This window comes from Aotus nancymaae, unplaced genomic scaffold, assembly GCF_030222135.1.
Source record: "Aotus nancymaae isolate 86718 unplaced genomic scaffold, 86718_ANA_hifiasm-v0.15.2.pri h1tg000022l_1, whole genome shotgun sequence".
NCBI classification, from domain to species: Eukaryota; Metazoa; Chordata; class Mammalia; order Primates; family Aotidae; genus Aotus; species Aotus nancymaae.
The window spans coordinates 46,142,790-46,155,980 of NW_026988435.1; the positions used below are offsets into that span (position 1 = coordinate 46,142,790).

Genomic DNA, 13,191 nt, shown 5'->3' on the forward strand with positions numbered 1-13,191 from the left:
TGTTTACGGCATGGTTTACTGATATTTTTAAGCCCACTGTTGAGACCTACTGCTCAGAATAAAAGATTTCTTTGAAAATACTACTGTTCATTGACAATGCACCTGGTCAATCCAGAGCCATGATGGAGATGTACAAGGAGAGTAACGTTGACTCCATGCCTGCTAATACAAGATCTATTCTTCAGCTCATACATCAACAAGAAATTTCAACTTTTGAGTCCTATTTTTTTTAAGAACTACATTTCATAAGGCTACAGCTGCTACAGACAGTGATTCCTCTGATAGATCTGGGTAAAGTAAACTGAAAACCTTCTAAAAAGGGTTCACCATTCTGGATGCCATTAAGAATATTCATGATGCAAGAGAGGAGGTCAAAAAAACAACATTAACAGGAGTTTGGAAGAAGTTGATTTCAATCCTCACGGATGACCTTGAAGAGTTCATGACTTCAGTAGAGTAAGTAACTACAAACATGGTAGAAACAACAGATGAGTTGCTTCTTATGGAAGAGCAAAGAAAGTGGTTTCCTGAGATGGAATCTATTATTGGTGAAGATGCTAAGATGTTGTTGAAATAAGAACAAAGGATTCAGAATATTACATAAACAGTTGACAAAGCAGCAGCAGGGTTTGAGAGGCCTGACTCCAATTCTGAGAGATGTTCTACTATGGAAAAAATGTTATCAAACAACATCACATGCTACAGAGAAATCTTACATGAAAGGAGTGGCAAACTTCATGGTTGCCTCATTTTAAGAAATTGCCACAACCACCCAGACCTTCAGTAACTACCACCCTGATCAGTAAGTGGCCATCAATATCAAGACAAGACCCTCTACCAGCAAAAAATTGTAACTTGGTGAAGGCTCAGATGATCATTAGGATTTTTAGCAATGAAGTATTTTCTAATTAAAGTTTGTACATTGTTTTTTCGACATAATGCTATTGTACATATAACAGACTACAGTATAGTGTAAACATAATTTGCATATGCACTGGGAAACCAAGAGCTTCACGTGACTCATTTGCTGTTGCGATATTTGCTTTATTGCAGTAGTCTGGAACCAAACATGCAGTATCTCCAAGGTATGCTTGCACTTACTTGTTACAATTCCAGCCAGAGCAAAAACAAACTGATTTTCATCTGAATCAAGTTCCTTGACATCACCATCCAGTGACTTCACAAAACTCTCCATTGTTTGACCAGTGATGCTGAAAAACTTCAAAGCTTTATCCTGAAAGTGTGGAAATCATAGTGTCATATCTTTTTACAGACACTAGTGTGTCTGTAAAACATTTTAAAGTGCAGGATATAGAAGATTCTAGTTCTAATCACAGAATATCGTAAAATCTATTTCCTCATTAAAACTTCCCATTAAGAGCAGAGAAAGCAGCTTGAGTCATGCAGCAGCAGGAAAAACTACCTTGAAGATTGGTGGACTCTTCATATGCACATTATGAAATAGGACAAATGTACACAATGATGAAGGTAAATGAGAAGAATTCGCTGAAAAATGTAAGCAAAATATACTAGAAAAACATGCTGTCTATTTGCTCTGGGCATTAAACCAGAGGTGTTCAAACCTTTAGCATGACTTTTTAAAAAAAAAAATCTTAACGAAAACACGTAAAAGAGATGAAGACTGGCTCCTCTGGTAGGTTAAATCTTCATTACTTGGCAAAAAGCATTTCCAAGTTTGAACACTTCAGTTACTTCCTTTGGGGTGCTAGGGTGCTGAAAAAGAATTTTAAAACAAATGCACATTTTAACACAGTTTAAAAAAATGGAAAAATTTGCATTTACAAATGATACAAGAAAACTTCAAGGATGATAAAAAATAATCTAAAACTGGGTTGTGGTGATGGTTAATGCAACTCTAGAAATCTGCTAAAAAACACTAAATTGTACATTTACAATTTTATAGTATGTAAATTAAACCTAATAAAGCTCAACCAACTTTTTAAAACACATTTAGTCTTTCTACCTAAAGTCAAACACAACTGTTATTTCTATTACCCGTAAGTAATTTACCACTGGTTTCCTGACACACACCCCCTTTTCACTTTCGTTTCCCGTCATGATCACACCATCCTCCCAGAGTCAAACACCAGTCTTTTTTGCCCCTCTTGTCCCCTCCAGGTGCTCACTCCCCCTTGCCGTCACATCTGCCTCCACTGCCCTGGCTCTCACACACATTCCTTCTTTCCCATCTCCCTGCAGAGGGCCGAGCTCACTCCAGTCAGACCAGCTGGAATGACCACCTCATCAGTCATCCTGTCTAGACCCGAGGTGCCACAACCCCACCTCGGTTCATCCTCACTCACTGTCAGGTCAATCTTCCTAGAATTCTGCTCTTACACTATCACTCTTTTACTGGAAAACCCTTAGAGAAAATCTAGTCCTACCACCTAGAGGAGAAATTATCAACCTGGTATTCAAGGTCCCAAAATCACATCCCAACCTACCTTTAAGCTTTATCTCCCCACTACTTTCTTACATTAACTCTCCACTGCTGACCTACTCACTGTCCTAAAACAAACCCATCTATTTTCTGCCATTTCTACCTGTTCATCAAGGCCAATTTCAAATTTATCCTTTTCTGTGAAGTTCCCTGATAAACACCCACATGCATATGTGCACACGTGCACACACATACACACACACACGGTTGAACCTTGAACAACAAGGGTGTGAACTGCACAAGTACACTTACACAAGAATATTCTTCAGTAAAAGTTACACCAAGTGTGTCTGCCTCTCCAGCATCCCCCTCCTCCTCCCCTACCTTTACCACCCCTCAGACAGCACGGCCAACCACTCCTCTTCCTCCTGCTCTTCAGCCTACTCAACTTGAAGATGATGAGAATGAAGACCTTTATGATGATCTAACATATAAAAAATGTGTTAACCAACTATTTAAGTTATCAGTAAAGCTTCCAGTCAACAGTAGAAAGAGTCAAAAGTTCTATGTGGCTTTTCAACTGTGCAGGGGGTCAGCGCCCCTAACCTCCACATTGTTCAAGGACCAACTGCATCTATATGTGTATGTGTATGTATAAACACACGTCTACATCTACACACATGTCTATCTGTTAAATAACATATAATATTCAATAAATTAAATACTACATTAACCATGAGATAATATATAAAAGCACTTTTGATCTTGTTAAACTCACACACATGTAAAATATTAATACTGAAGTGGTAACATATCCACATATACCACAAGGGCTCCTGGAGAGAAAGGATCTGATTTCATTCACTCTGCAGTAGGTTACAATGAACCATATAAAATTGGTATTCAATAAACTAGCTGATGAATGAACAAAAGAAAATTGAAAGGAAGATATGGACTTAGTCACGCCTGTAATCCCAGCACTTTGGGAGGCCAAGGCAGGCAGATCACTAGGTCAGGAGTTCAAGACCAGCCTGACCAACATGGTGAAACCCCATCTCTCCTAAAAAATACAAAAATTAACCAGGCATGGTAGCACACACCTGTAATCCCAGCTACTCAGGAGGCTGAGGCAGGAGAATCACTTGAACCCAGGAGGTGGAGGATGCAGTGAGCCAAGATCACACCGCTGCACTCCAGCCTGGGCAACAGAGCAAGACTTCATCTCAAAAAAAAAAAAAAAGAAAGATGGACTTAGTCTTTAAATGCCTTAAAGCTCTAAGTTACACAAGCATTAATCAACACTATTTAGAGAGCCCAATGACCATACTTACTCCTCCCAAAATGGCCTTGACGACTTCCTCACTGCTGGAGACGCCCCACAAGAGGGTACAGGCTGCTGCTCCCATTTCTGTACAATACTCTGCCTGCTGCAGGAGTTGCTGCTTCGCTTCATTCAACTGCTGTCGAAGAGCCAGTTTCTCCTGAAAGCAAAGCAAAATCAGAAAAATAAATAATAGCATTCAACCCTGAAATATCTTTATTACATTTCCTCTTTCACAAAGATATTTATTAAAGAAATGCAAATATAATTATAGAAAATAGTTGCAAATGAAAGCTAGTCCTGAGAGCCATAATCCATATCTACAAAAGAAACTTTAAAGGCAAAAATACTTGAGAAATATCTGAGGAAGAACATTCTACTATATTATGGTTGATAGACCCACAGATGTGAATTCATCTGCTTTAAGTAACTACATGAAATATCTCAAGCCCCAAGTGACTATGCCCAGAACGAGCACCAACAGAGACTTCTGAACAAAGTAACAACCTCACATAGCAGTTTACCCAGAGAGCAACATTTCTAAGACAGGGGACTGCCTCCTCCAAATGGCTCACTCCATTATAAAAAAAAATGACATCTGCCAGAGGCAGATGCAAAATAAAAGGCACTTGGACATCAGGATTTATGAAAAAGCAGTACTTTAGAAAAACTCATCCTATATAAACATATCCTTAAGTCCTCATAAGAATATTCCCAAAGGTGCCAGTAAATATAAAATACACAGCTGTGAAGCTAAACAAGGAAAGAAAACCTAAAACCTAAGCCCAGGCAGGAAAGATGGGAGCAGGGGCAAAAGGAAACCTGAAGGCTGGGAGTCCTATTCACGCCTTGCCACAGCAAGCCAGTACCAGTCTAACAAGGAGATGGAGGCTAGGAAGAGTCTCCTACCCTCCCACCAGCAACGTTTGAGACCTGAGCTGGGCAAGTCTCTGCCATGGCTCTCTTCACAAGGGAAGTGCAGGGAATGGCCCTCGGGATGCAGCCCCTCTGACAACACAAACACATCTCAAGGATTCACCCTGTGTGTACTATTAGAGTGATGTGGGCTTCCTAACCTCTTCAACCGCCAGCACCAGGTACCTGAAATTCCTTCAAAAGGTGTGATATAATAAGACAAAAACTGAAAAATATAAAACCCTAGTTAAATTCATTTATACCAAATGTAATAGTTACATAAGCCACAAAGTTAAAGTACATTAAATGCTGCAGATTTTTCTCTTAGAGAGAGGAATACAAGACAAAGTAGAGGGGACTTTTCACCCCCCTGGAGGAAAAAGGGAGCTTTGGGGCCACAAATCAAAACTGTGGACCTCACAACTTAGATTAGGGTGGCCCACTCATATTTACCTGGAGACAATGCATCTGGCAGAGATTCATACACATTCATACATATATACATGTGTATATATGTATGAATATGTATACATGTATATGTGTATGTATACATGCATATATGTATGACTGTGTATGAATGCTAATACTACATCATGTGATTTGTCACCTCTGGGTTTTTAATGTCTTCATTATAACAACAATCTGGACTCCTAGATTCATCCTCCCAGTGTTTGTAGCTGAACACAAGTCATGGTGACACATGAAAAAAAATATGTCATAGCACTTCCTTTTGGAATTCTACTTTTTCTCACACTTAAGCAGTCTGCATCTCAATTAGTCAGGGTATGGTGGTTCTTCTGCACGACCACACAGACTACTGAGAATAAGCAGGCAGGACTCTCCTCACTACAGTCACATTTGGTAGTTGCAGGAGGATATGCCCCAACACAGGGTTCCACACGTAATACAATAATATCAAAATAAGAAAATCATAGCATTCCCAGGAACATCAAAAATAAGAATAATTTTTTAAGTGTAAGACCTATACAACGAAAACTACAAAACATTATTGAGAGAAAGTAAAGAAGAGCTAAATAAAGAGGTATACCATGTTCAAAAATTGCCAAGAATCAATATTGGTAAGATGTCAAACAATATGTAGGTCAGTTTCTTCCCAAACTGACCTACATATTCAACACAATCCCTATCAAAACCTCAGCAGACTCGTCCTGTACAAGGTGATAATCTGATTCTGAAATTTCTATGGTAATGCAAAAGACTCAGAATATCTAAAAAATTGTTTGAAAAAGAAGAACAATGTTAGAAAACTAACAGTGCCTGATTCAGAGGAAAAAGCAAACTAATTATAAACCTATTGAAATAGAACTAGTGTGACACTGGCATAAGGATGGACTTATAGATCAATGAAACACTGACATGTCGATTGATTTTAATGAAGGTGCCAGTGCAATTCAACGGAAAAAGGATGGTCTCTTCAAAATCGATGCTAAAAAACAACTGAAAACTCCGTTCCTGGCCATGGTGGATATGTTTCCTCCACAGGGATTTTGTTGGGTCAGTGGAGGAGGTGTGCTGGGTCTTGATACCTGCTTATGATGTGAGGAGGCTGGACCAGGAAAGAGTCCTGACAGTAGCAACGTTTGAACTCTAGAGGAAAAAGATCCTAGCCTCCTGGTATAGGCACAACTGTTGGAGAATATTGAATTACTTTGTTGTTTTTGAGATAAGGTCTCACTCTGTTGCTCAGGCTGGAGTGCAGTGGCACAATCTCGGCTCACTGCAATCTCTGCCACCCGGGTTCAAGCGATTCTTCTGCCTCAGCCTCCCCAGTAGCTGAGATTACAGGCGTGTGCCACCATGTCTGGCTAATTTTTGTATTTTTAGTAGAGATGGAGTTTCACTGTGTTGGCCAAGCTGGTCTCAAACGCCTGACCTCATGATTCGCCTGCCTTGGCCCCTTCTCTTCATTTTTAAAAATGAATTACATGTTTTATACTAAAGACGGGGTTTCACCATGTTGCTGAGGCTGGTCTCAAACTCCTGGGCTCAAGCAATCCTCTGGCCTCTGTCTCCCAAAGTGCTTATAGGCATGAGCCACCAGTGCCCGTTTCCTCGGATACATCCAAGGTGCATGCGTCACTAGTTTGCTTCTTTTTATTGCCTTGTATTCCATGGTATGTAGATATCACAATTCGTTTAGCCATTTCTCCACCGAAAGAAGTCTGGGTAGTTTCCAAGTGTTTTTCTGTTACTAATGAAGACACCAGGAACACCCAGGTGTAGGTTTTTGTGTCTGTGCCTTTACTCTTCTGTGATAAATGCCCAAGAGTACAACGACTGGGTTGTACGGCACATGCATGTTTAGTTTTGGAAGAAACTGCGCAGTTGTTTTCCAGAGCGGCTGTACCATTTTATATTCCCACCGACGATGCATGAGCGATTCACTCTCTCCACGTCCTAACAGTATTTGCGGTCACCTCTATGTTTAATTCTAGTCGTTTTGATGGGTGTATTGTGGTTTCATTTTGCATTTCCCTAACAGCTAGTGACGTTGCATATTGTTTCATGCACTTATTTTCTGTCTGCATGTTCTCTTTTATGAAACGTTTTTTTCATGTCTTTTACCCACGTTCTAATTGGACTTTTTTTAAAATTTCTTCCCATTTCATTCCTCTTTTTCAAAGTTGCCTTAGCTATTCTTTTTTTATTATTATTTTTGAGTTTGAGCTTTTAATATATTCTAGATACAAGTCCTCTGTAAATATATGGTTTGCAGGTATTTTCTCCCAGTTTCTAGCTGGTCATTTTATATTCACAGGTTCTTTCAAAAAGCAAATGTTTTAAATTTTGATGAATTCCAATTTACTGATTTCTTATCCCAGCACTCTGGGAGGCCCAAAGCAGGAGGATCGCTTGAGCCCAGGAGTTCAAGACCAACCTGGGCAACACAGTGAGACCCCATCTCGATAAAAAAATTTTTTAATTGTTTTAAAGATTACACTTCAACAGAATTGTTCTTGTAAAAAAAATTAATTAATTAAATTTAGCTGGGTGTCATGGCACATGTCTGTAGTCCAGTCACTCTGGAGGCCAAGGAGGAGGCTGGCGTAAGCCCAGGAGGTCGAGATGCAGCAGCTATTACTGCACCACTGCACTCCACCCTGGCAACAGCAAGACCCTGTCTCAAAAGAAACAGAAACAGTAAGTTTCTAGAGTCCCACCTTATCATCTGTACAGGCCTGGACAGAGACACCAAAAAACGCCACAGATAAGGCAGCTGCCAGAAGAGAAACGACCTTGTTACGGCAAATTGCAGGAGCTTCCCTCTGCATGAACCTTGCGGGGGCTTCCCTCTCTATTAACCTCGTGGGGGCTTCCCTCTCTATTAACCTCGTGGGGGCTTCCCTCTCTATTAACCTCGTGGGGGCTTCCCTCTCTATTAACCTCGTGGGGGCTTCCCTCTCTATTAACCTCGTGGGGGCTTCCCTCTCTATTAACCTCGTGGGGGCTTCCCTCTCTATTAACCTCGTGGGGGCTTCCCTCTCCATTAACCTTGGGGGAGCTTCCCTCTCCGTTAACCTTGGGGGGGCTTCCCTCTCCGTTAACCTTGTGGGGGCTTCCCTCTCTGTTAACCTTGGGGGGGCTTCCCTCTCTATTAACCTTGGGGGGGCTTCCCTCTCTATTAACCTTGCGGGGGCTTCCCTCTCTGTTAACCTTGCGGGGGCTTCCCTCTCTATTAACCTCATGGGGGCTTCCCTCTCTATTAACCTTGGGGGAGCTTCCCTCTCTGTTAACCTTGGGGGGGCTTCCCTCTCCGTTAACCTTGTGGGGGCTTCCCTCTCTATTAACCTTGTGGGGGCTTCCCTCTCTATTAACCTTGTGGGGGCTTCCCTCTCTATTAACCTTGCGGGGGCTTCCCTCTCTATTAACCTTGTGGGGGCTTCCCTCGCTATTAACCTCGTGGGGGCTTCCCTCGCTATTAACCTTGGGGAGCTCCGCTCTCTAATAACCTTGGGAGAGCTTCCCTCCATATTAACCTTGTGGGGGCTTCCCTCTCTATTAACCTTGGGGGGACTCCCCTCTCTATTAACCTTGGGGGGGCTTCCCTCTCTGTTAACCTTGCGGCAGCTTCCCTCTCTACTAACCTTGGGGCGGGCTTCCCTCTCTATTAACCTTGGGGAGACTCCCCTCTCTATTAACCTTGGGGAGGCTTCCCTCTCTATTAACCTTGGGAGAGCTTCCCTCCGTATTAACCTTGTGGGGGTTTCCCTCTGTATTAAACTCACAAGGGTTTCCATCTGTATTAAATTGGTGAGACCATTCAACAAGATTTTTAACTAGAAACAGGGAATAGTTGGGTAAAATATTCCCATATTTTAAGGTCAAAGTTCCAGGGCAACAAAACTCTGGTGATTTCAAACTACTTTATCATGGCTGTTTCCTCCTTCTCAGTATGCATTTACTGGAATGGCTTCCTTTTTTTTTTTTTTTAAGACCAAGTCTGGCTCTGTCACCCAGGCTGGAGCACAGTGGAGCGATCTGGCCTCACTACAACCTCCACCTCCTGGGCTCAAGCAATTCTCCTACCTCAGTCTCCCAAGTAGCTGGGACTACAGGCACACATCACCACTCCCAGCTTACTTTTGTATTTTTTGTATAGAGACAGGGTTTCACAATGTTGCCTAGCCTGGTCTCAAACTCCTGGGCTTAAGCAAACCACCCACCCTGGTCTCCCAAAGTGCTAGGATTACAGGCATGAGCCACGGCACTTGTACTACTATTATTCAAAATAAAAATACATCCAAGCCCCAAATTTTATAAAAAGTGTTAGAATAGTTCTAGTTGTGTGGAAAAGGAAATAAGTTATGCCACACAAAAAGTTAAAATATATAACTTTTAAGAAATATTATTAGTTTCTCTAATATTTATATAAAATATAACTGGTTATGTCAAAAATATAATAATCCCCAAATTAATTACAAGTACTTCTGATTTAATACATCTATCTCCAATGATAAGATACAATGTACATAATTTTTCCCCCAAGATTCTCATTGCTATGGTTCATATGTGGTTTGTCCCCACCCAAACTCATGCTGAAATCTGATCCCCAGTGTGGCACTCTTAGAGGTGGGGCCTAGCGGGAGGTGATGGGTCATGGAATGGATTCTTCATGAATAGATTTTGGAGGGTGAGTGAGTTCTTGCTCTCACAGGAATGGATTAGTTTCCCTGACAGCAGATTGTTAAAGAGTCTGGCTTCCTCAGTTTCTCTCTCTTGCTTTCTCTTATCATGTGATCTCTTCACACAGGCTGCTTCCCCTTCTGTCATGATTTGAAGGAGACTGAGGCCCTCACCAGAAAAAGAATCTTGAACCTTCCAGCCACCAAAATCTTAACATAAATAAACCTCTTTTTTTTCTTTTTTGATCTGGAGTCTTGCTGCCGCCCAGGCTGTACAGTGGCACGATCTTGGCTCACTGCAACCTGCACCTTGCAGGTTTAAGGGATTCTCCTGCCTCAGCTTCCCGAGCACCTGGGATTACATGGTGGCTAATACATGGCTTCACCATGCCTGGCTAATTTTTGTATTTCTAGTAGAGACGAGGTTTCACCATGTTGGTCAGGCTGGTCACGAACTCCTGACCTCAGGTGATCCGCCTGCCTTCGCCTCCCAAAGTGCTGGAATTACAGGCATGAGCCACTGCACCCAGCCAACCTCTTTTCTTTATAAATTACTCAGCCTCAGATATTTTGTTATAGGAACACAAAATGAACTAAGATAATTATGAACCTTTATATTTTAGGGCAGATTTTTAAACATAAAAGTTAAAAGATACCAAGTGAATGATCTACATGTCAACTGGTTATAAAATCCATCTGTTCACCTACATTCCAACCCACTAAGAATATATACATTTACAAATACAATTTATTGACAATTAAGAGTAAAACATTCAGACCCACTGCTTATCATAAGTGAAAGGCTGTAAGCCAACTCCACTTTCTGGCATGGTGAGAGCCTGTCCCTGAGCATGGTACCTTCTTCTCTCTTATGCTGTCGGCCTGCACGGTTTCCAGGCGGGCTTTAAAGTGCTCACAATCCATTTTCAGCTGCTCTAATTCTTGCTCTTTCCTTTCCAGGTCTAGGAGAAAGAGATATAAAAATACTCAAGATATTTCAAGTCACTAATCTCTCCAGAAGCATCTATTTTGCCCAATCTTCACTTAGTAAAATCTGCACTGATTTCTTGGGTGGGATATTTGCATTTCTAACCTGTCCTGGAATAAATAATATTCTAAAAGTCTTGTTTTTTAAGTTCATCTCAGTTTTTAGTCCACAGCACAAAGGACTTTGGTTGTTTTCTGTTTTGTGTTTCTAAGGCCTCACTTTACTGCCAGACTAGTACTCAGGGCTTCAAGAAAATGTGTTATTTAAAGGACTGAAGGCAGAGCTGAGAAGCACGACTGTCTCATGGCACAGACTTGCTGCTACTCCCTGAGAAGCAGAAGGCGGCTCGGGAGTGTGCAGAGCCAGCACAGGCTGATTCACAAAGCTAGTGTCACCCACTGGCAGACTGACTCAATGGAACAACTGCAGTAGTAGGCACTGGAGGAGGAAATGACAGCGATAAAAATCAGAAAATGCTACAGTGAAAGAGTGGGAACTACATAATACAGCCTCTCCACCACACTCATTCAGCTGCTGAGTCAACAGCAGCCAACAAAAATCCCAAAAAATCCATGCCAACAAATCAAGCAAAAGTATTATCAACTTTAAATTTAAAACATTATGTTGCAGAAATACTGACATTCAGAAAAATCAAATACGTAATACAAATTAAGTGTTTGATCTCAAGAACTAGGACAGCATCAGTTTTTATACCAACATATACGAAGACTGGAGGTGGCTAAGAGCTAATGGTATAAATTCTCTGATTAAAGTAGCGATGCTTTAGGACAGTGATTCTCAAACTGCAGAGTACATCAGAATCCCTGGAGGACTTGATAATAAGAGTAAGCTGGGTCCCATCCACGGAGTTTCCAGTTTGGAACGTCTGGGGTGAGCTTGAGAATTTACATTTCTAACAAGTTCCTGGGTGAGACTCATGCTACCTGTCGGGGACCCACACTTTGAGAACAACTACATCTGGGCAGTAACCTGGTTTCTCATTCCTAACAAAATAAAGTGAACATATAACACATGACCAACAACAGCAAACCACGGGAACCCATCCACAGGAATGTTAAAGCACAAACATGGAGGGTACTGAGAGGCAGTACATAATATGTGTCACATGAGGGCGTTTCACTCCTTTCTACATTCCCTCTCCTAATCCTTGAACAGAGAAAAACACAAGGCAACTTAGGTTATCTGTATGTCTCATTCTTCTATTCTCACTTGTGATGAGTGAGAAAGCCTCAAAGAGCCAGACACCTCGAAAACAGAACATTACTGCACCCTAGAGGAGAAAAAGCTCACAGACACTTCCTCAATTATGTGCAAACGAAAGAGAAGGGGTAGAGCTTTCAAATCTAGGGGTCTGGGAGGACAAGAGGAAACCCAAATCAGAAACTTGTGGGGACTGCTTAGAACCACATGGGTATCTCCAGAGCTCTAAAGGAAGCTTTAATAAAAGGAGGAAGAAATAAAGCTAGTCTCTAAATTTTCTAGAGACCCTGTCCTAGCAGAAAGATTAGAACCTAAAAGTAAATATTCAGACCAGATAAACATTATAAAATTGGCTGCCAAAGCTTCTTATAAAATGTGTTTCTTAGGGTCCAGGCTCAGTGGCTCACACCTGTAATTCCTTTGAAAGACTGAGGTGGGATGAATGATCACTTGAGGCCAGGAGTTCAAGACCAGCCAGGGTGAGACCCCCACCCCATCTCTTAAAAAAAAAAAAAAAAAAAAAGCATTTCTCAGAAATAGGGCAAAGTACCTTTGGACTATTTCTTCTCCCTCAAGTCAGAGTTTCATTTTCTGCTCTATTAAGAAATATTGTGCCACAATAACTTTTACTGGAATTATTGAATTTATCTTAATCCTGGCCACTCAAAAAATCAACTAGCAAGCACTAACTATGCTTTCAAAACTACATACCTGCATTATTTGTAACAGTGCTAAATGAAGACATTATTTATATACTTACACACTACAATCACCGTATATGAAATACCACCTACGGTCATAGACAAAAACTGAAAAAGAAACAGATAAAATTTCTGGGATTTAAAAGTTTTTCTTTGTACTTAACTGTTAAATTTTGCTTCTACTATTAAACTATTACTCAAACATGGTAAAGGAAATAGGAAATCTCTACAAACCTCATCATGTGTAAAAACCTGTGGGAATTAACTCTGACCACCCAAAAGGGCTCTCTTGCATTATGGTAATTTCAGAATCACTTGTTCTAGACAGCTGTGCACAACCCTAGTGTAAGTTAACATACCAAAGGGACAGGGTTAAAACATCCCACTCTACCCTAGGCAATTTCAGAGAATTCCAGGTCAGTGACCAGGGAGGCCACACCCATTCACACCAGGCTCCAGGGGAGGTGGCAGGTGCCCTCCTGCTGTATGAGGCCGCCGCC

The 13,191-nt window shown here is 41.3% G+C and overlaps 1 protein-coding gene across 1 annotated transcript in view; it reads right to left on the reverse strand.

Moving 5' to 3' along the window:
- Positions 1-13,191, reverse strand: part of HSF2BP (heat shock transcription factor 2 binding protein) — a 91,423-nt gene that overhangs the window by 68,081 nt on the left and 10,151 nt on the right. The window contains exons 2-4 of the mRNA XM_012444800.2: positions 10,640-10,743; positions 3,733-3,882; positions 1,102-1,234 (exon numbers count right to left, since the gene is read on the reverse strand). Coding sequence (XP_012300223.1) covers positions 1,102-1,234; positions 3,733-3,882; positions 10,640-10,743 — 387 coding nt within the window. The remainder of the gene's footprint in view (positions 1-1,101; positions 1,235-3,732; positions 3,883-10,639; positions 10,744-13,191) is intronic.